General features: G+C 40.1%; 1 protein-coding gene, 1 long non-coding RNA gene and 1 other non-coding gene across 4 annotated transcripts in view; 1 reads left to right on the forward strand and 2 right to left on the reverse strand.

Moving 5' to 3' along the window:
* Window positions 1-5,097: 5,097 nt before the first annotated feature.
* Window positions 5,098-5,199, reverse strand: LOC120885965 (U6 spliceosomal RNA). The gene has a single exon (XR_005728753.2). It is a non-coding gene; the product is annotated as a U6 spliceosomal RNA (small nuclear RNA).
* Window positions 5,200-7,857: 2,658 nt separating this feature from the next.
* On the forward strand, window positions 7,858-14,958 carry LOC120885275 (uncharacterized). Its single transcript, XR_013425030.1, has 2 exons — window positions 7,858-9,837; window positions 14,666-14,958. It is a non-coding gene; the product is annotated as an uncharacterized LOC120885275 (long non-coding RNA).
* The window catches only part of Sec24a (SEC24 homolog A, COPII component), a 78,272-nt gene continuing 68,636 nt past the window's right edge, over window positions 14,553-24,188 (reverse strand). Inside the window, exon 23 of one of the 2 annotated variants that reach the window (XM_005335737.4) lies at window positions 14,553-17,739. In XM_005335737.4, the coding sequence (XP_005335794.2) occupies window positions 17,625-17,739 (115 nt within the window). In that variant the 3' untranslated portion in view covers window positions 14,553-17,624. The remainder of the gene's footprint in view (window positions 17,740-24,188) is intronic. The other variant, XM_078019542.1, reaches the window with a different exon arrangement.

A 24,188-nucleotide genomic window follows, 5' to 3' on the forward strand; every position in this document is an offset into this window, starting at 1 on the left:
TGTATTTCAAAAGGAACTGCCCCAACATTTCAGGAGGTTGAAAGGGAGAGTGGCCCAGCTTCTTGTGTTAATCATCCTGGGAATGAGGACAGGGATGTAGATCCCTTGAGAGACAGATGCTGGAGCCAGTTCAGACTACACTCCTGTTCCAGCAATCCCTTAGGGATTGGTGAAGGACTGATTGAAGCAGATACTGCATGTAGAACCATCATCTGCTGAAAGCTCGTACTGGCTGGTGACATAATCCCCTATAGGAGTGTGTGTGGCCTTACATGGCAGAGCTGGGCAGCCATGGTCTGATTTATGAACAAAAGCATGTTTTGGGCAGTAGCAAGACAGATGAATTCTAGCACCCCATGGCGGGTGGAAGGGTTGTATATGCTAAGCTAGACAAAGGTAGGCTATGGCCAATGGCAATGCACCTGGAGTTTCTCAAAACTATTACTGTGGCCTGGAGATGTAACTCTGGTAGAGTGCTTGTCTAGTATGAAAGAGGCCCCGAATTCACCAGAAAATAAACAACAGCAACACAACCGAACTGCCTGGGCATCAGTGGCTTGCTGGCACAATACACTTGGATCTTTTCTTTCTCTCTTTGTCTTTTTTTCATGCCAGGGTCACCAGATTGGCAAAATGGTGGTTATGACCAACATGGTTATAGTCATGGTCAAGTTAGATACCTGCACAGGCAAACCATTATCACACCCTGGTGTCCTTTAATACCCAATCATTCATAATTCAATTTCCTAATATTATTATTATTATTATTACTACTACTTTGGGACCAGGATTGAACCTGAGGGGTGGTCAACCACAGAGCTACATTCCCAGCCCTTTTTAAAAATATATGTATTTAGAGATAGCGTCTCACTAAGTTGTTGTGGCTGGTTTTGAACTTGTGATCCTCCTGCCTCAACCTCCCGAACCACTGGGATTACAGGTGTGTGCCACTGCATCCGGCACATGAATATGTTTTTATAGTTGATTGGTTCAAATCAGGATCCACCTGAAGTGAACACATCAAACTGGTGGATGAGTCTCTTTGGTCCCTCTCAATTGTCTGTGACCTTCTCAAGCCTGTGTGAGCCTGGAAGTTCGGGGATGATACAGAAGGGAGAGAGGGCTCCCCTGCACTACAGTGTAATATTGGACTCCCAGCAGGTGGTACTGGAGTTCTTCTGATGTAGTTTGAAAATAGTTCATTTAAAAAACAAAAGAATTCCATTCCTTACATCCTGAGTATAGATAATCTCATTTGGTCCTTAGGATAACCCCAGGAAGTAGCAATTATACCCATCTTACAGATGAAGAAACCGAGTCTGAGGGAGGCTTTCCAAATAAGTACAAGTCAGGATTTCACTTACCTCATTTCACCCACATCTGTTTCTCCTCTGGAATTTCTGTTGACTCAGGACAAGCAGCAGTACCAAATGCCACCACCAACAGAACCAACAGAGCTCTCTTGCTGACAGATTCCCATTCAGGGGACTTTTGAGATTGAAAAGAGGGCTACATTTGACGGTGTCGAGACAACAGGAGTAAACTGCACACACCAGGTGTCACAGAGCAGTGATGAGTAGCATTTTCTCTAACTGCTTCAGATATCCACAGCCCTCTTTATTTCTGTATGGGTTTATCTTGACATGATTGCAGCCATCTTGAGCCATAACCACATGGCTGTCCCCAAAGAAACTCTAGTTGGTTTTTGCTGAATAGTTTTCCAGCCAATTAAAAATAAATAAAGCCAATGGAGTATCATTTAGAGCTTTACAACTGGACCCTGGCACCAGGAATGTGCCTGACTTTGATATCAACTTAGGATAAACCAAGTACATTCTGTCTGGGATGAAGTCACTTTTTGTCTTAATCAATATATATGTCCCTCTTCCTGACTCAAATTGTTGGACTCCAACTAGTCTTGCTGCTGCCCAGGATCATGTTTCTGTCAGTAAGTCTCCCAATAAATTGTATTCTGTGTAATTCTGGTCTGTCTTCTTCTTTATTTTGAGATAGGGTCTCTCTAAATCAGGCTGACCTTGAACTTGTAATCATCCTGTCTCAGTCTCCCAAGTCGCTGTGATTATAGGTATGTGCCCTGGCACCCAGCTCCCAAACCAGTTTTTGAGGTTTCATTGTCCTTTCCACACCCACCCCTCAAGGCTGACACCCCATTTCCAGGCCAGTCTGGGTTTAATTACAGCAACAGAAATGCCACGAGCTAGGAGATTATTGGAATTCAACTTCATGTACTTGTGGAAGGAGCTTGAGAAGTAAAGGTCCGAAATGAGGAGTTTGAGGATCAGAAGTACACCAACGGGGCTGGGGATGTGACTCAAGTGGTAGCTCGCTTGCCTGGCACGCGCGGGGCGCTGGGTTCGATCCTCAGCACCACATAAAAATAAAATAAAGATGTTGTGTCCACCGAAAACTAAAAAAAATAAATATTAAAGTACACCAACCCACCAGTCTGTGAAGCTGAAGTGGGCTATGCAGGGAGAGCTGGTGTCTCTGTGTGATCACAGCCAAGCATTTGGTGAAAGACCAGAAGCTGTCTGTAAAAGGGAAATTGGATATGGAACAGAAGAGAATGAGGACAAACTCATTGGCATTTAACCATGAAGATCTTCACAGTATAATGGCTGCAGTTCCTTGTCTTGTTATTATATGCAAGTTCTTCTATTGACCAACTGGAGGAGATTATGGGGACTGTACTTGACAACAGTGATTCAGCACAAAGAGAAGCTTCCCCTAACCAGAAGTGACACATACCTGCGATTCTAGCTGCTTGAGGGGATAAGGCAGGAGAATGGCAAGTTCAAGGCCACCCTGAGCAGTTTAGGGAGACCCTGTCTCAAAATAAAAAAGAAAATGGGCTGAGGGTATAGGTCACTGGTTGGGCACTTCCTATTAGAAAAATGGGAACTGTTATGTCAGACCTCCTCCAGCCACAATTAATTATAACCCCTTAAGGGAACTGTTGTTTCAAGACCATGTCACAACTCTCTCATGACCATCACTGAAACCATATCACGGCCATCCCTTGTGACTAAGTCATCACAACCCTCACAATGAGAACCTGCTGAGGGTTATACCAAGGCCAACAGACTATTTAAGAGGGTATAAGAAACTAAGGTAAGAACAAAGGGACCTAATTCCTAAAGCCCAGACTCTCTAAGAGCTGTGCTGTCCTCTCTCAGAGCTGCTCTGCCCCATTAGGTCCCTATACTATGCATCTTTATCTCACTCCAATAAACTCTTGCCTGTTACTCTGTACAAATTGCTTGAAATCCTCCACGTGTGGGCTGGGGATATGGCTCAAGCGGTAGCGTGCTCTCCTGGCATGCTTTCGGCCCAGGTTCGATCACCACATACAAACAAAGACGTTGTGTCCGCCGAAAACTAAAAAGTAAATATCAAGAATTTTCTCTCTCTCTTTAAAAAGAAAGAAAGAAAGAAAGAAATCCTTTAGAGAATATAGAGATACTCTATATTCTCCCTTGAATGGGTATTCCCTATGTTTTACTCTTTCTCTCTCTAGATTGCCCCTACTTTCCCTCAACCTAAATAAACCAGTCTATGCCTTTGGAGATAAAGAAGAAAAATCTTTTTTTGGGGAATTGCAAGAATTTGACTCTGTGAACACCCCACCCCTACCCCCTGCCCTGTGGTCACTTTGGCTTCTGAAGGTCTCCTCTATAGAACATGGTACCAAAAGAAACTTTCCTTTGTCCAACTACATAATTACTTTGAAGCTTTCACTTTTTACATTTAGAACTCTGGTCTATAAAATTTTTTTTGGGGGGTGGGGGTTACTGGGGATTGAGCTTAGGGTCCTTCAGCCACTGAGCCACATCCCCAGCCCTATTTTGGATTTTATTTAGAGACAGGGTCTCATTGAATTTCTTAGCACCTCACTTTTTTTTTTTTAAAGAGAGAGAGAATTTCAATATTTATTTTTCAGTTATCAGCAGACACAACATCTTTGTACGTGGTGCTAAGGATCGAACCCGGGCTGCATGCATACCAGGCGAGCTCGCTACCGCTTGAGCCACATCCCCAGCCCAGCGCTCACTTTTGCTGAGGCTGGCTTTGAACTTGTGATCCTCCTGTCTCAGCCTTCGAAGCCAGCTAGGATTACAGATGTGCACCACACCCAGCTTATAAATATTTTATCTTTTCCCAAATAACTACCCATTCACTAAAATTTAAGTATTTCCCTACTGACTTAAGATGCACCTTTATGATATACTAAATTTGCATATGCATCTTGTTTATTTCTAAATTTCTTGTCCTACTCAGAACAAAGGAAGAACCACATGATCATCTCAACAGATTGTGGCAGGGCAGGAGAGGATTTGACAAAACCCAATATTCTAGCTGGCTGCAGTAGCACACGTCTTTAATTGTAGCTACTCAGGAGGCTGAGGCAGGAGGATTGAAAGTCTGAGGCCAGCCTCAACAATTCAGTGAGACCCTATCTCAAAATAAAATTTTAAAAAAGGATGCAGGTGGGGGAGTTCAGTGATAGAGCACTCCTAGGTTCAATCCCCAGGGTCCCCCAACCACATAACCAACTTTTTCATGATTAAAAAAAAAAAAAAACATCTTGCAAAATAGAAATAGGAAGCCGGGAGCAGTGGCACACACCTAAAATACCAGTGGTTTGGGAGGCTGAGGCCAAAGTATCACCAGTTCAAAGCCAGCCTCAACAATGGCAAGGCACTAAGCAACTCAGTGAGACCCTGTCTTTAAATAAACTACAAAAAAAAAAAAAAAAAAAGGGCTGGGAGTGTGGCTTAGTGGTCAAGGGCCCCTGAGTTCAATCCCTAGTACCAAAAAACAACAACAAAAAAAAGAGCAAATTCTTCATCTGATATAGTACTTCAACAACAACAAAAAACCCACAGGTTAACATTATACCTAGTGGTAAAAGAAAAAAGCTTTCCTCCTAAATTCAGGAACACAGCAGAGAGTGCCTGCTCATGCCACTTCTCCCCCACCTCATATTGTTGCATTATGGGTGTACACAGAGGTGGGATTTGTGTGATGTATCCGAACAGGCATACACTATAGCAATACAATTTGTACAATATCATTAAAAATATGGAACATTTCATAAATTTGCATGTCATCCTTGCACAAGGACCATCTAATCTATCAGTGCCACTGTTTCAATTTTAGTCTAAGTAAGCCGCTTACCACTCCTTCTACCCCCATCTCCCCAGCATCGGGGATTAGATCTGGGATGCTCTTAACACTGAACTACATTCCTAGCCCTTTTATAGTTATTATTTATTTATTTATTTATTGTGCAGGGATTGAACTCAGGGCATTGTGCATGGGAGGCATGCACTCTACCAACTGAGCTAGGGTCTTGCTAAGTTGTCCAGGTTGGCCTTGAACTTCTGATTCTTCTGCCTCAGTCTGCCAAGTCATTAGGATTACAGGTGTGTGCCAGTATGCCTGGCTCTTGCCATTCCTATTCAGCATTGTACCAGAAAGTTTAGCTAGGATAATAAGATATTAATATGAAATTAAAAAATCAGTCATATTGAATAGAAGAATTAAAACTACCTCTATTTGAAGAGGACATGATTTTTTGGGGGGTGGGGGGTACCAGGGATTGAACTCAGGGGCACTCAACCAATGAGCCACCTCCCCAGCCCTATTTTGTATTTTATTAGAGACAGGGTCTCACTGAGTTGCTTAGCGCCTCCTGTTGCCTAGGCTGGCTTTGAACTCAAAAACCTCCTGTCTCAGCCTCCAGAGCTGCTGGGATTACAGGTGTGCACCATGACACCTGGCAGGACATAATCTTGTATATTAAAACAACAACTTGGGCTGGGGATGTGGCTCAAGCGGTAGCGCGCTCGCCTAGCATGCGTGCGGCCCGGGTTCGATCCTCAGCAGCACCACATACCAACAAAGATGTTGTGTCCGCCGAGAACTAAGAAAAAATAAATAAATGTTAAAATTCTCTCTCTCTTAAAAAAAAAAAAAAAACAACAACTATAGAACCCAATTAAAAAACTATTAAAAATGATAAATAAGATTACAGGAAAAAAGATCTATATAAAAAATCAATTGGATTTCTATACACTAGCAATTAACAGTGCAAAAATGATTAAAAAAACAAGTCCACTTAGAATAAAAATAATAAAATCTTAAGAACTTAATAAAAGAAGTACAAGATGTAGAACACCAAAACCAACAAAACATTATTGAAAGAAATTAAAGCTCTAAATAATGGAAAACCATTCTGTGTTCATGGATCTTTAATGTTATTAAGATGGTAATACTCTTCATATCAACCTACAGATTCAATGCAATCTTTGTCAAAATCCCATCTAGTATACTTGCTCAGTTTTGACAAGCTAATCCTGATATTCAGTGGAAATTCAAGGAACCAAGAATAACAAACATATTTAATAAGAACAAAGTTTGAAGCCCCACACACTATGATTTCCAAATTTGTTGTAAAATTACAGTAGTGACTATAAATGTGATTCTGGTAGAAGGTCAGCCATGGAGATCAATGAAATAAAATAGAGTCCATAGAAAAACCAACTCATTTTTTTTTTTGAGAGAGAGAGAGAGAGAATTTTTAATATTTATTTTTTAGTTCTCGGTGGACACAACATCTTTGTTGGTATGTGGTGCTGAGGATCGAACCCGGGCCGCACGCATGCCAGGCGAGCGCGCTACCGCTTGAGCCACATTCCCAGCCCTGACCAACTGATTTTTAAACTTTTTTTTTTTTAATTGTGGTAAGGTAAGGTACATATAACATAAACATTTACCATCATTTTCCCCCCTCTTTATAATGAGGATTGAATCAGGGGGGTTTAACTACAGAGCCACACCTCCAGTTCTTTCATTCATTCATTTTTAAATCTTGAGACAAGGTCTCACTAAATTGCTGAGGCTGGCTTTGAACTTGCAATTTCTCCTCAATCTCCTGAGCCTCTGGGATTACAGGGATGCACTACTGTGCCCAGCTTTTTAAAAAACAATTATTTTGGGGGATGGGTACCAGGGATTGAACTCAAAGGCACTTGACCACAAAGCCAAATCCCCAGTCCTATTTTGAATTTTATTTAGAGACAGAGTCTCACTGAGTTGTTTAGTGCTTCGCTTTTGCTGAGGCTGCTTTTGAACTGGTGATTCTCTGGTGTTAGCGTCTCGCCACCACGCCAGGCCAATTTTCATAATTTTTTTTAACATTTTTTTTTTTTAGGTGTAGATGGACAAAATACAATGCCTTTTCACAACGCCTTTACTTTTATGTGGTGCTGAGGATCAGAACCCCACCCCCACCCCACCCCAGGCAAGCGCTCTACCTGAGCCACAATCCCAGCCCAATTTCCATAATTCTTTAAAAAAGAATTTCTGTTTTGCAGTGCTAGGGACTGAACCAGGAGCAAGGGCATGCTTGGGAAGCACTCTTAACACTGAGCTGCATCCCTAGCCCAGGTAAAACTGGAACTCTACACACACTAAACAATAATTTGCCATTCTCCTTTTCCTACAGTCTCTGGCAATTTATTAAGTAGAACTTTGCAGCATTTGTCTTTTTCTTAATATATTTATTTTTAGTTGGACACAATACCTTTGTTTTCTTTTATGTGGTGCTGAGGATGGAACCCAGGGGCGAGCGCTTTACCGCTGAGCCACAGCCCCAGCCCAGTATTTGTCTTTTTTGTGACCACTCTGTTCACTCCGGCCTAATATCTTCAAAGTTCATCAATGCTGTAGCATATTGCAGAGTTTCCTTCCTTTTAAAGGCTGAATAATATTCCATATATACATATAATGGAATATTATATATACATATAATATTCCATTATATGTATATACCACTTATCTCCCATTGACAGCCATTTGGGTTAATTCCACCTTCTAGCTACTTTAAATAATGCTATGAACATGGGTATACAAATGTCTCTTGGGCACCATACATTCAGGAATTCTTTGGGTCATATACCCAGAAGCAGAATTGCTGATCATTAATAATTCCAATCCTGACACTAAGAAGCCCACAGGCTCGCAACCCGGCCTTTCCCCACTGGCAGCAGCTAAGGCTATTGGCTCCGTCCTTCCCGTCGTACACGAGGAGCGGCAGCGACCTTGGGGGTGAAGAGGGAGGTGCCGCGACTCCAAACCACCTCTTCCAGGTCGATCCGCTGCGCGGGAGCCCGTGGCCGCCCACGGAGCATGCGCCCTGCTCGGATAGGCCGCGCACTCAGCTCTGGCTGCCATCTTGAGTGAGGGTAGAGCCAGATGCTGGGTCCTTCCCGGCTTTGGCTGAGCCTCACTTCACCCCTTATCCGCGAACGGATCCTTTCTGTGTTCCCTCGGAGGTGAATAGAATCGGCACCCTGATTGACAGGAAAAAGATGCCAGTGAGAAGCGGGTTCATTTTGTATTTTGCCAGGAAGTAAAATGGAGGCTGTTGCGACAAGGCGGTTGTCTCCAGATCTGCCTTCTCGCTCAGAGCCCGGGAAAATACACAGTTCGAGAGAGACGCTTCCGGGAGCTTTGCGCCGGGTCTTTTTCTTGGTGCCGATTCCCATCCGCAGCTGCACTTTTTCCCAGTGCACGCCTGGTTGTTCCTAGGGTTTCTTCACGTATTTTTGTTTCAAAGGAAACTTTCCTATTGAAGCTTGCGTGCCTATTCTATCTAAATTGCTAACACTCCCTAGTGCCCTTCTCCATCTTACTTTCTTCTTCGTGCTTATAACCATTTCACCTGCTAAATATACTAGTTTTCTCTGTTTCTCGCCAACTGGAACGCAAGCTCCATGAAGGCAAGCACTGTTTTGTCCACTGCTGCAGTTCCAAAAACAATGGGGCCTCACAATGGAGCCATGTAATGGGCTAAAGAAAAATCTTTCCAGCACAAGTTAATTTCTTTCCCCAGTCTTAGATTTGTTTCCTTTCCTTCCTCTTGCCTGATTAAACTCCAAAGTGCTTCACCACTCCCAAGTCCCATCCCATGGGAAAAGTCATACCTGAATTGATGAGAGGACAGCACGTAGCAAAAATTGGCCATTACAAAAGCCGAACATGGATCAACAGGGTTTTTTGGATCATTTGTTTTCTTTTAGGTTCTCAGGGTCTGGAAACTCACTGACCTTCACAAAAATAAGATAAACAACTCTTCTGACCATCCGTCTGGGACCTGTGCTTCTTCCCTTGCAAAAAATCATGGGAAAAGTTCACTCCTTCCCTTGCAAAAAATCATGGGAAAAGTTTGATGTAGGGACTGAGGAAATAGTTCAGTTGGTAGAGTGCTTGCCTAGCATGCACAAAGTCCTGGGTTCAATCACCAGCAAAACACACACACACACACAGTAAGGCCTGGCCCCCAGCTGGTAGGCTTAACAGGAGGTGGTGGAAACTTCTGGAGGTGGGTCACAGGGGGTTGTGTGTCCTGGACTCCCTTCTCTCCCTTTCACTCCTCCGCATCCCCTTTTCCTCTCCGGCTCCCCACCACGATGTTCTTTTTCAACAAAGGCCCAAAGGGAAGGGCCAAGTGATCACGGACTGAAACCATAAGCCAAAATACATCTTTCCTTCTTTTAAGTTGTTTATGTCACAATGATGAAAAGCTAACAGATGGTGAAGCAGCCTACTGGGCTCCCTACAAAGAAACCCTGACATCAGGAAGCTAGGAAGCACAGTGGTTGAGCATTTATCTTGTGTGCCTGATTCCTGGGTTCCGTTTCTCAGCATGGAAACATTGCGTTTATATAAGGAAAGAAGTGGAGAAAAAGAAGACCTTTTTTGGATTCAGCAACAGAAGGAGCTCAACAAAGAATAAGATGACGGAGCCAGGTATGGTGAAACACGACTGTAATTGTAGCTACTTTGGGAAGCTGAAGCAAGAGGATCGGAAGTTCAAGTTCTTGGCCAGTCTCAGCAACTTAGTGAGACCTTGTCTCAAAATTTGAAAAATGGCTAGGGATGGAATTTAGCGGTAGAGCATCTCTGGGTTCAGTCCCAGTATAGGGGCTGTGTGTGTGTGTGTGTGTGTGTGTGTGTGTGTGTACAAATGTCACCCTTGATTGAAAGTTAAATCCTAGTTAATTTTAAAGTATTAATACTTGAATTGTCTTTAGTTGATAATTTCTAAAATATTGGAAAAGTTTCCCCTGTGTATCTGCACAAATCTAGATCTCCGAACTCCAGATGGTGCCTTAAGAAAAATTTGTAGGGCCAGGTATGGTGGTGTAGGACTCTAGTCTCGCCTAATGGGGAGGCTGAGGTGGGAGACTTTTGTGAGCTTACAAATTTAAGAACAGCTTGGGCCGCATAGTCTTAATTCTCAAGGAAAAAAAAAAAAAACAGAAATTAAGAATAATTTACACATATTGCACCACATTTTTTCACAGATTAGATGTATTGATGCACTGTTTCAGGCAATATTGTTTTGCATGTTCCCTTACATATAACAGTCAGAATTACAACAAATCTCATCCTTCTAAATGATTTAGTTTGGTATCACCATGGAGAAACAAAATTGGAAGAAGTGCTAGTTATGATACCAATTAATTCTAACCAAAATTTAAGAAAGAGTCTCCATTTATGAGAATGAAATCATGTACCATATCATGATGAAAAGCTAACACAGATGGTGTGCTGGTGTAAATTAGCATTGTCACAATTATGTACTTGGAACCAAATAATTTTATTTATTTATTTTTTTAGTGACCACTTAAAATTTAACATAATTATTAACAAGAAGGAAAAAACTGCCTGATGTGGTGGCACATGCCTGTAATCCCAGCAACTCCAGAGGCTGAGGCACAGAGGATTGCAAATTCAAGTCTCAACAACTCAGTGAGACCCTGTCCTAAAATAAAAACTAAAAATGGATGAGGACATGACTCAGTGGTAAAGATCCCCTGGGTTCAATCCTTGGTACCAAAGGAAAAAAAAAAAAGGAAAAAGAAACTATTGGCATAAAATGTTTTGTGAAAAACTGTGAAACCTTAGAATTTCCAATACTGGGAGATGAGTACTTATTAAATAGCTAATTATGGGCTATTAGTCAAACATTAACAATGATAAAGCAACATGTATAATATATAAAGCAAAATCAAACTTTCACTATGATTTATGTGTGTACATAGTTCATATGCACACGAACAAGGAAAGGAGGAACACTTGAAAAGCAAGTTCTTTGATTGTGGATGGACTTTCTAGTTTTACCAATATATTGGTTGTTCATTTCTTCATCAGTCATTTTCACCAGCTACTTAGCTAGTTGTAAATGTTAAACTCAGGGGGCTGGGGATGTAGCTCAGTGGTAAGGCACATGTTTAGCATGTGTGAGGCCCTGGTTCCATGCCTCCTTTCCCCCCAAAAAATAGTGTTAAAAGTTTCAAGACAGGTTCTGTGGCTTGAGTAGCTTGTGCAACACAGTAAGATCGCTTCAGAAAAATAATTCTCAACTAATTCAGAATCATACCAGTTATCTCTATTTTAAATTTAAAAATTTAAGGAGTAGTGTTTTTCTTCAATCCCTGGGTTGCAAACCTTCAAACTAGCATTAATTATTTTAAAAGTTTCTTTGTAATGTTTAAGTGAATATCTGAAATGAGAAAGGTTTATTTTTAAGTACTTTTTAAAAACAGATACAACTTTTTTTATACCTTTATTTATTCATTTTTATGTGGTGCCAAGGATCGAATCCAATGTCTTGCACATGCTAAGCAAGTGCTCTATCACTGAGCCACAACACCCCCCCACCCCCGCCACCAGGTGAGAAAGGTTTAATTATAAGAAATTCATATTCGGGGCTGGGGCTGGGGCTGTAGCTCAGTGGCAGAGCACTTTCCTAGCATGTGTGAGACACTGGGCTCGATCCTCGGCAATACATAAAAATGAATAAATAAAATAAATATATGCTGTCCATCTACAACCACAAAAAACAAATTAAAAAAATAATTCCAGACATTAAAAAAAAAAAGAAACAAAAGAAATTTGTATTCAGAGAGGTCCAGTCTCCTCTTGTCGGTAATCAGTGTCTGAAGGAAATAATCACAAACTGGATGAAAGTATAAGCTCATAAATATGCAAGTTACAATATGCATTTCCCCTTTACTTTGGCTCTGGGGATTGAACCCAGGGGTGCTTTACACACTAAGCCACATCTCCAGTCCTTTTTATTTTTTGAGTCTTGCTAAATTGCTAAGCCTGGTCTGGAACTTGTGATCTTCCCGTCTCAGCCTCTTGAGATTTATTTGCTGGGATTTATTTATAGATGTGCACCACCACATCCAGCTACATCTCCTTTTTAACCTCTCCCCCACCCTTTTTGGAACTGGGGATCAAACCCAGGACTTTGCCACTGAACTGTATCCCAGCCCAAAATCCCCTTATTTTTGACAGGCGTAGAGGTGCACACCTGTAATCCCAGGGGCCCTAGAGGCTGAGACAAAAGGATCCCAAGTTCAAGGACAGCCTCAGCAATTAGTGAAGCCCCTAAGCAACTTAGTGAGAGCCTCTCAAAATAAAAAACAAAAAGGGCTGGGGATGTAGCACAGTAGTAAAGCAACGTTGGGTTAAATCTCCTGTACCAAAAGTAAACAAAAGACAAAATCCCCTTATTTTTGGTGCTGGGCATTGAACCTAGAAGCTCCCATGTGCTAGGGAAGTGCTCTACTACTGAGCTACACACCCATGGTTGCTCTTTTCCTTTAAAAACAGATTCGATTCCAGGGTAAACGAGATTTGTGGGTTTGGGAGCCTACAAAAACCAGATGTGTTGATAGATGAATAAATAGATGTGTTGATGTATGATCACTCATTTAGTCAGGTAAGAGTTTAAAGAATCCAGATTTCATATTCCATGCTTATTTATTTTGAAGGACTATTTTTCTGTAGTTCACTGATTATCCTGGTACTTCCCAGTGATTCTTGAATAAAGAATGTCATGTGATTGGTCTTCCTGGCACTAATGTGTAATTCATTAATAAATGTGCATACTTTTTATTCTTGCAGTAATTTCTATCTCTACCACCATAGGCTTTCCATGGGCAAACTCAGCCTTTTAAAATTATTGTTTTTAAATGCACCACTTTGCTTTAAGTCTAGCGCTGAGGTATCCAAACTTGCTATACATTTAAAGAAAACTTTCTTTTACAATTAAGTGTTAAAACTTGGTATTTCCAATGTATTACATATTTTCATTTAAACCTAGCACTTTCTTTCTTTCTTTTTTTTTTTTTTTTTGGTACTGGAGATTTAATTCAGGAGTTCTTAACCATTGAGTGACATCACCAGCCTCCCCCTTTTTTTGAGACAGGGTCTTGCTAAGTTGCTTAGGACCTCCCCTAAATTGCTGAGACTAGCTTTGAACTTGTGATCCTCCTGTCTCAGCCTCCAAAATCGCTGGGATTACAGACATGTGCCACCACACTTGGCTAAACCTAGCACTTTCTAGAGAGGCTAATAATAATAATTTCATATAAACTGCAGATACAAATCTTAAACAGATTTCGCATAAAAAATTAAGTGAGCTGGGCATGGTGGCACATGCATATAATCCCAGTGACTCAGAAGGCTGAGGCAGGAGGGTCTAAATTTCAAGGCAACTTCATCAGACCCTATATCAAAATAAAAAAATAAAAAGGGCTAGGGATGTAGTTTAGTATGAAGTTCTCTCTAGGATCAATCCCCAATGCAAAAAAAGAATTAGTGAAAACAAATGTCAAATAAGAATTCTGGGGGTAAAAAAATAGAAGCAAATATTTAAAAGCAAATGGCTCTCAGCCTGACTTTCCCATAGCCGTGCAAGTGACTTCCCTGGTCACCAAGGCAGTGCATGCATATTGGGGTTACCTTTACCTTTTCTATAAGTTGTACCAAAACATCCACTTATGTTCTTTAATTTGTACCATTCCTTCAAATAAAGAAATTTGGTACCCCCCCCAAAAAAAGCAAATGGATGGGAATTTTCTCAAATTAAAAACAGACATGGAACTTCAGATTCAAGTTTGTTCTGAATAACAAACAGGGTAAATAATAAGCCCAGAATAATAAACCTATAGAACGTTAAGGATAAAACTCCTGGGCTGGGGATGTGGCTCAAGCGGTAGCGTGTTCGCCTGGCATGCGTGCGACCCGGGTTCGATCCTCAGCACCACATACCAACAAAGATGTTGTGTCTGCCAATAACTAAAAAATAAATATTAAAAATTCTTTCTCTCTCTCTCCTCTCTCTTTAAAAAAAAAAAAGGGATAAAACTCCTAATAGCTAACAGATAAGATTATCAGTTATCTTCTTTTCAGGAATAGAAGGACCCACAAGACAATTAAGCAATATGTTGACAATATCCAAGAAAAAACAACTTTCAATCTGGAATTTGAAACCTAGCTATCCTTGTATAGTGAGCACCAAAAATTCAGTGTATAATTTCACAGACACCGACGGAGATTTAAAATTTTCTAGCAATAATTTTCCAGTGATTTAATGTGGATACACAACATAGCCCTGCTCAGTGATTGGCAAGTTGTTTCCTATCATTTAAAATAACCAGTCACTGTTTGTAAGCTCTTTCAATTAACTTTATTGAATAGTCAAATTGATAAGTTAGCACAGATCAAACAATTGTTTGCATGGGTTACAAATGACTTTTTCTTTTTTTTTTTTTTACAGGAATAAAACAGTGAAAATTACAAACTGTAAAAAGGAAGACAAATCTTGTCTCTAACATTTTAGAGAAGCAAGATGTAACACAGCACATTGAAGATCAATACATATTTGAATTGAGAACAAGAATTGAATGTTACAATATTATACACTACTTTACAAAATTAAAATTTCTATATAAGGATTAGATTTGTAATAGCTAACAAAATCTCAAAATCACATTTGGTGGTCCCCTAGATAATAGCTGTTATGCATCTTTGATTAGAAGAAATAAATCTTTTATTCTAATTATTGCAAAACAGTCTATTAGACTCAATACATTAAATTAAAAACAATGAAGACATATGCAAACTAAAATAAATGGTACTGCTTGAGTGAATATTAGTATGTCAGACTTACAGAAATGTTATTTTAAAAATTCTAGAAATTAGAAAAATAGAGTACTTTTTATGGTAGAACTGTCATGCTCAGATTTATATACCAAGATTGCCCTTGTCTGTTACTTTAGTAGTTGTAGATCTGTAGAAAATTCAAGGATCTTTCATAATTTACAACTACAATAAAAAAAATATGGTATAGTGTAAATATTAGTTGCTTTACATCAAAAAGTAATACAAGATGATAATGGCAGATAGTGCCTTACTGCAAACAAAAAAAAAACTAACTAAAAAACACATTCATATTGCAAAAGAATAATTGTTTTATATATCAATATTCCCAAAAGTTTCATTCATTCTCTTATTACCTGGAGAACAAATATTGTGAATCCTGGAGAACAAATATTGTGAATCCTAACTAAAGTTATGTGTTTTTTTATGACCTGTTATAAAATTATTCTGAATTGCATGTTACACAATATTTAAAATAATTTTTCAAAGTAAATTCTTGAAATACACTAACAAAGTATGTGGTAATAACACAAGTCATATCCACTTAGGGATGTAGTGAGGCACAAGGAAGATTATCCCTAGAAGCACAAATGTTTCCTTCTGGAAGATTTTTCATTACTATTCAGAAAGAACTTATAAATGTAAAAGTTTAAAATTACATTAAATGAATAATTCATTTAATTTCTTAAAATGTAAAAAAATTAGTTCTTTTAAGAAACATCAGTGTGTAATGACGGTTTCTTAAAAAGATGGGAAAATATAAATTTAATTTGCTGTAATTTAAAAATTGCTTCCTAACAAAAGAAAGAGCTTTCAAGAAACCTTCCAATTCAATGTACCACTTGCACACTGAAAATGATTCTTTTTTTTTTTTTTTTGCGGGAGGCTGGGTGTTGAGGGGAAGGACCAGGGATTGAACTCAGGGACACTCAGCCACTGAGCTAGCTTTTGCTTAGGCTGGCTTTGAATTCAAGATCCTCCTGCCTCAGCCTCCTAAACTGCTGGGATTACAGGCATGCACCTCCGCACCCAGGTTGAAAACGAATCTTAACACTGCTTAAAGAGATGGTATTTTCATAAACACAATTATTCTAATCCAGCTGGCAAGTAGTAGTTGTGTACTCTAGAGGGATTTGCTTCTTCCCCACACCAAACAATTCAGTTAAGTCAGCCCACATGGATGTAAACCTGAAAGTTACTATTCATTGGTGATCATGTAAGACCAAGATTGTAAACACATTTTGTAACCTATTAAAACAAAAACCAAAAGTCTTTTCATCAAGTATTATACATGTACATTATCTTTTTAAGAAGTTCATACGAGACAAGATGAATCGGTGAAAACTGAGCCAAACTCTTAAAGATATTAATTATATCACAGCACTGTAAATACACAGATGTAATTTACCTGTTTGTAAACAAAATCTGCTCAGTAAGTTTTGATTATATTCTCTAGCTGAATCAAAAAAGCAGTCTTTTGAGCATGTTCAGCAACCAAGTTTCTTTTATAACTTCAATATATTGGATTTGTGTAATCTTAATATTCACCAAATCAAACAGCAGCATTCATGCTTTAATAGGTTTTAATATCCCAGAATAATAATATCCCAATTTAATTATCAAACTTCTTAGAAAAATGTTACTGATGCATTTGACATAACATTTTAGAAACCTTTAACTTCTTTCATTCATCCTCATTTCACCAGAAAAGCACTTTTATTATATATCACGGAGCAGAAATGTACCAAATAAAAGCACACCTAAAGGATCAAGATAACTAAATTTCTCATTTCCCTATTATCATTGCCAGTCCCAATATTTATGAAGACAGCTCAAATTCTTTTCATTGCAAAGAAAACAGTATGTCCAAGTCATCTGCAGCCAAATCAGAGAACCACCTAATTACATCTTTCACTTCAAATCAAAGTGATTTTGTTCTTCAAGTATAGAGAATACTGACAGATTTTAAAGCTTGAATGTGTTACTTCATATTCTTCTCAAGATAGACTACAGTTAGTTTGCCTGTTTAATTTAACATGATGATACTTTTCTTTAAAAATAAAACAAAACAGTATGGGGTATGGAATTCTAGCTCTTCTACATTCTATTTACTTTTGGATTTCCCAATTGTAAAAAGATCATTATTAATGGATTCATAACTTCCCTCCAACACGTAGTCTCATGAGGTTTTAAATGTAGCAGCCAAAAACTCAGAAAAATAAAAAATATACATGTGGAACACAGAAGTCTTTATTTTACAAAATGTACTTTACCTCTATAATATCTTTTCCTTATTTCAATCTGTAACAACTTGAACATAATTGGCAGCAAAGGAAAAAAGGTATCCAATCATATGTAGATATATTTTGATTTGAAAAATACAGTATTTTCAGAGTTTTATGTTTGAGTCTCTGCTGTAGTCCTTTATTTGCTATAGTTTGTTGAAATCACAGTGAAAACATCTTAATCATCACATTAGTTTACAAATTAAAATAGAAAAGGAAGGTATTACACATTCCCAGGAATTCTGCTTTGTGATTTCCTTAGCAATAACTAAATCAAATTTCTTCATTTGTTCATTTATTTACTTGTTGCTGAATATGCAAGAGGAATTCATAATATGATAACGCAGATTCTGTTCTGTCTTCTACCATGTTTTGAAGGAAGTTTGCTTTCATTGGACTTTCATCCCTTAGAAATAAAAGGCAAAAATATTTTTATATAGTAGATAAAATATAACAGTAAAACAAACAGTGGATTTCCCATAGTTTTTGACTAACTATGATAGCTATTATAATATTTGGCACAGAAACACTGACTCTGCTTGCCTCACATGCACAAGGCCTGGGTTCTAATCCCCAGCACCAGAAAAAAAGAAAGCCACATCTCTATCCCTTTTTTTATATTTTAGAGATGGGGTCTCCCTAAATTGCTTAGGGCCTTCCTAAATTGTTGAGGCTGGGTTTGAATTCCCAATCCTTCTGTTTCAGCCTCCTGAGCTGCTGGGATTACAGGTGTGCACCACCACGCCCAGCTACAGACTTGTTCTTAAGAATATTTGGTTGATTATGTAAACTTTATTTTTAAAAAATTCTTATTAGTTATTGATGGACCTTTATTCATTTATTTGTTTATACGTGGTGTTAAGAATCGAACCCAGTGCCTCACTCATGCTAGGCAAGCGCACTACCACTGAGCCACAACCCTAGCCCAAACTTTATGTTATTTAGGGGGGAAAAGTTTATACTGGAATTAGGTGAAACAGTCTAGATTTTTAATAACATGCTCATTATAAGTCTAGTAATTCTAATCTGGTCATAAAATACAATTTGGTACCATTTATTGAAAAGATATTTTAAATCCATATTCTTTTCCTTTTAATTTTATTTTTTTTATTATAATTTGTTATATATGGCAGGAGAATGCATTACAATTCATATTACACATATAGAGCACAATTTTTCATATCTCTGGTTGTATACAAAGTATAATCATACCATTCATGTCTTCATACATGTAATGATGTCCATCTCATGCCACCATCTTTTTTATACCTCTTGCCCTCTCCCTTCCCCTTCCACCCCTTTGTCCTCTCTAGAGTTCGTCTAATCTTCCCATGCTTCCCCTCCTAACCCCACTATGAGTCTGCCTCCTTATATCAGAGAAAACACTCACACGTGCTAGGCAAGTGCACTACCAGCATACTACTACTCAGCATTTGTTTTTTTGGGACTGGCTAACTTCACTTAGCATTATATTCTCCAACTCCATCCATTTACTTGTAAATGTCATAATTTTATTCTCTTTTACTGCGGAGTAATATTCCACTGTGTACATATACCACATTTTCTTTATCCATTCATCTACTGAAGGGCATCTAGGTTGGATCCACAGTTTAGCTACTGTGAACTGTGCTCCTATAAACATTGATGTGGCTGTATCCCTGTAGTGTGCTGTTTTTAAGCCTCTGGGTATAGACCAAAGATTGGGATATTTGGGTCAAATGGTGGTTCCATTCCAAGTTTTCCAAGAAATCTCCATACTGCTTTCCATATTGGCTGCACCATTTTCAGTCCCACCAGCAATGTATGAGCATGCCTTTTTCCCCACATTCTCACCAATACTTACTGTTGTTTGTATTCTTAATAGCGGCCAATCTGACTGGAGTGAGATGAAATCTTAGAGTAGTTTTGATTTGCATTTCTCTAATAGCTAGACATGTTGAACCTTTTTTCATATATTTGTTGATTGATTATATATCACCTTCTGAGAAGTGTCTGTTCAGCTCCTTGGCCCATTTATTGATTGGGTTATTTGTTATTTTGGTGTTTAGCTTTTTGAGTTCTTTATATACCCTGGAGATTAGTGCCCTATCTGATGTGCAAGTGGTATATATTTGCTCCCAGGTTCTCTATTCACCTCCCTGATTGTTTCTTTGCTGAGAAGAAGTTTTTAGTTTGAATCCATCCCATTTATTAATTCTTGATTTTAATTTTTGCACTATGGGAGTCTTATTAAGGAAGTAGGGGTCTAATCTGATATGATGGAAATTGGGGCCTACTTTTTCTTCTGTTTTACACAGGGTCTCTGGTTTAATTCCTAAGTCCTCAATCCACTTTAATGCATGGTGAGAGATAGGGGTTTAATTTCATTTTGTTGCATATGAATTTCCAGTTTTCCCAGCACCATTTGTTAAAGAGGCTATCTTTTCTCTAATGCATGTTTTTGGCACCTTTGTCCAATATAAGATAACTGTAATTATGTGGGTTAGTCTCTGTGTCCTCTATTCTGTACCACTGGTCTACTAGTCTATTTTGGTGCCAATACCATGCTGTTTTTGTTACTATTGCTCTGTAGTATAGTTTACGGTCTGGTATAGTGATGCTACCTGCTTCACTCTTCTTGCTAAGGATTGCTTTAGCTATTCTGGGTCTCTTATTTTTCCACGATTTTCATGACTGCTTTTTCTATTTCTGTGAGAAATGTTGTGGGAGTAACTTTCAGTTTGCAACTCACAACTACGAGCAGCTCCAAGTGCTAGGAAAACTTATGCTCCTACAGGCCTGACAGGAACACCTGCAGGATGAGGCGCTCTGCTCTAGCGAGCCTCAGAGATTGAGGTCGGAGTTGCCAGGGAACAGAGAAGAGACAAGGGCCTCAGGGCATGATTCCCCCAACTCATAACGCCCCCTTTTCATAGGGACAATGACCCTACCAGTCTGCTTTCCACCGTGTAGCAATATTTAGAGCTTCCTCATAGTGCAGTTACATTAATCATAAGATGATTAGTTTCTAAATGTTATATAACCTGTTTGCCTATGTATGACTGGAGGATGCGCCCATCAATTGTAATCACTTCTGCATTAAACAAGCTTGCTGGAGGTCGGCTGAGGTCTGCCACCTACCTGCTCTCACCAGCTCCTGGTGTCTGTGTTTTGACTCTGTGTCCCCCACACCCACCGCAACTGAGGTAGCCGAGTGACCCACAGCAACATCTGGCACCCAATGTCTGCTCACACCCGTGCACCTCAGGGCTGGCCCCCGGTTGACCTCGGGTAGGGACCTGTTCCCTGTTTTATGTGCTGACGGTTCCTTGAAGGTGAACAAGGAACACCTTTTCCTTGCTCTTACCCTCTTAACCCCTTTCCTTGTCCTTGTCGAGCATTGGCTCCCAAGTTGAGGCACACACTACCATAAAGGTTGGCGTCACCTTATAGCTCTTCCTTCCCCCTTGGTTCACCCAGGAATTCACATAAGGGACTGATCCTCCCAGAATTTGGAACCTTGATTTTCTCTGTTAAAGAGAACTTCCCTCAGGAGACACCATATGGGCATATGGCCTTGACCTAGCAAGTCAAGGAAGTCTCCCACTAATCACAAGACATTGGATCCTAAACACACTCTTGTTTGTCCTTTCCAGGGACTTCTATGTCTGAACCATCCCCTTGGGTTCCTGTTTTTGGTTCCTGTTCTTGATCCTTATAGGGGGTTATTAGTGTGGCTTCATTCATATTTGAGAGACTCCAGGAGGCCTCTAATAAGCCCACTAACCAGTCAGGGCAACATTCCCACCGTACCCCCCACAACTAGCAGTTCTGAAAGCACTGCTTTCTCAGCACGGACTTAAAGTGAAACCAAAAGATATCAATCACTTCTGGCAGGAAGCTGTCTATTTAGCACCCTGGATTGGCCCCGAAACCATAGGGATCCACAAATTTGAATGAAAGTCTTATATCTGCAAGGAAAAAGGGACACATTTTTCCCATGAGGGACACATTCCCCCTGCCTCTTTCATACCGATTCTTCTAGCCATCATTGCCAGCCTTCAAGGTTCTTTAGCAGAAGATATCATTCAAAAGCATAATGACTCTTTGGAGGACAAAACAATGACTCTCCAGGCCTCTGCCTCGAGGATGACCCTGACGTTTCACAACATCCGGCAATCTCTGTTCCCTTGTCCACCTCCCTGTCTCCAAAATATTCATGGAAAGAATTACACTCCTGCTCCGAGAAGAGACACCCTTTAAGGCCCTCGGCCCCTTATCAACCCCACTATTCCTCTCATAACCCCTTTTCCACCTACCCAGTGAATCTCGGTTGCAACGCAGAAAATAGACCCTGGTACTTACTCTTTTACCAGATCTAGCATTACTGAGAAAGGCTTCTCAGGAGTCTGAGCCTGGCTCTCCTTACTTTGAGGAGGTGTAATAGCAATGGTCAGCTCAACTGCAAACATCCTTTGATTGGATGAATCTCCTCAAGGAATGTTTAACTTGTCCACAATATATACAGTGGAAAGCTCCCTTCGAGGAGGAGGCAGAAAAAATAGCAAGAAGCAACCTCTCCTATGACATCACCATTACCCTAGACATGTTGACTGGTCGTGTGCCTATATGAGTCCTTAAGAACAATCCAGAATTGGAAATGTCATTTACTTTAACCTGAAGAGTCTTAAAACATTACACCTCCAAAATATGAACTCTTCAGAAACTCAATCCAGAGTCCCCATTGAGTGGTTTCCCGACTTTTTGTCCCGAGTCATTGAGGCATCCCGACCTGGCCCTATTCAAGATTTGATAGTCAAACAGTTGGTATGGGAAGGGGCTACAGCCGAAACTAGGGCTGCAATTGCCCCCGTCCGCAGTGAATCCCTCTCTAAGTGAATTTCTGCTACTAAAGAAGTATCCCCTTTCTCGGGGCCTATTCAGGCTTTAACAGCTGCTATCAACAAGCTACTAATAAAAAAGAACAATGGACCTTCCCAACCAAGATCTGATCCCATTTGCTGGGGCTGTAATCAGCCAGGCCACATTAAATGGTACTGTCCCAAGAATGGCAGCCACCCTGGCCCCAAGACACCCTGCCCTAGATGCAAAAAGGGTTATCACTGGGAAAAGGACTGCAAACTCTAGCCTTTAAACTCCCCTTGGGGCAACTCTCAGCCCCACCAGTAAGAGGGAACAGACGCCTGCAAATTCGCTAGATGTTACCCATTTGGAACCAAACCCAGAATGACTATTATGCTTGACAGTACTCCTGTTAAAAGCATAGTAGACACAAGGGCTGATGTTTCCATTACATCAAATACAGCATCCAAGATGAGAAGTGGAAGACAGAGCCCGGTCCCAATATACAAGGCATTGGTGGGCACCAGGCCACTAGGAAAGTTATCTCTTCTGTCATGTGGCAGGACATGGAAGGAGAGAAGGGTGCCTTTCATCCCTTGATTGCAGAAGTCCCTAACACCTTATAGAGTAGGGACATCCTGGAGGACACGGATGCTGTCAAAAACACTGATGAGAAAGCCTTATATGATGAAATAATGATACATGACAAGATAGGGCTATCGGGAAGACCAGTGCCCCCCAATTCTAAAGGCCACTGTTCCCTTGACCTCTAAACTTGATCCCATCCCCCTGGAATGGGACACCACAGGTCATATCTGGGTGGAACAGTGGCATATACTAGAACCCAAATTAACAATTCTTAAGCAAGTAGTTCAGGAACAATTAGATCTTGGGCATATTGAACCCTCCACCAAGCCCACACAATACGCCTATCTTTGTAATCCCCAAGAAAAATGGGAAACAAAGATTACTTCAAGATTTGAGGCCAATTATCAAACATATGAAAAAGACAGGTTCATTTCAATCAGGTATCCCTCTAGCCAGCATCCTGAGCAACTATCTTATTGTTGCTATCAACTTCAAGGACCTCAAGGATTGCTTCTTTTCCTTCCCTATAGCACACCAGGATAAACCCTTTTTCGCTTTTACAGTGTGGGAACCTAACACCATGATACCCTCCCGGAGATATCAATGGACAGTCCTCCCGCAAAGGATGAAAAATAGCCCTCCCATATGTCAGGTCTTTGTCTCTCATGTGACCAGGCCCCTTACACAGCATTGCCTGGACATGGATGACATTTTGCTTACTCACGCAGATTCTGACAAACTGCAGATTTGCCTTAAGAGGCTGATGGACAATCTCCAAATACTAGGCCTTTGCATAGCCACTGACAAAGTACAACATTCTGCCCTATATGAGTTTTTGAGCTACAAGATTGCTGCAAAAATACAACCTCTTAGGCCTACCCTGACTATTAGGTCTCAATACTCACTCAATGAGCTACAACAGTTATGTGGCCAGATTAATTGGCTCAGGCCTTTCCTTTGTTTACTTCCTGATGCACTCACCCCTCTGTTTGATTTGCTGAAAAAAGGAGATGATCCTTCCTCAAAAATAAAGCTAACCCCTCAAGCAGAGACAACTGTTCAAATGATCAATGACAGCCTCTCAAGGTTACAGACCCATAGATACGACCAGTCAAAACCCCTACTGGAGATAATATTAATAACATCTGGAGCACCACTCGGTGTTATTTGGCAGGCCCATGGATCCCTATATTGAGTGCATCTGGCCTGGAGTGAATGTCACAAGATCACAGGTAAGCTACAGAGCATACTTCTGGTAGGGTTAATCGTAAGATATTATTATAACAAGATTTTTCACATAGAGTCAGACACCTTGGTGTTGTCATTAACATACACAGAGGTCTCAACACTCTTACAGAATAATACTCTGTTTCAAACTTTACTGTCTGACTTCCCTGGACAGATTGACAGCCATCTCCCCCCGAT

The sequence above is a fragment of the Ictidomys tridecemlineatus genome, chromosome 1, assembly GCF_052094955.1.
Source record: "Ictidomys tridecemlineatus isolate mIctTri1 chromosome 1, mIctTri1.hap1, whole genome shotgun sequence".
NCBI lineage: Eukaryota > Metazoa > Chordata > Mammalia > Rodentia > Sciuridae > Ictidomys > Ictidomys tridecemlineatus.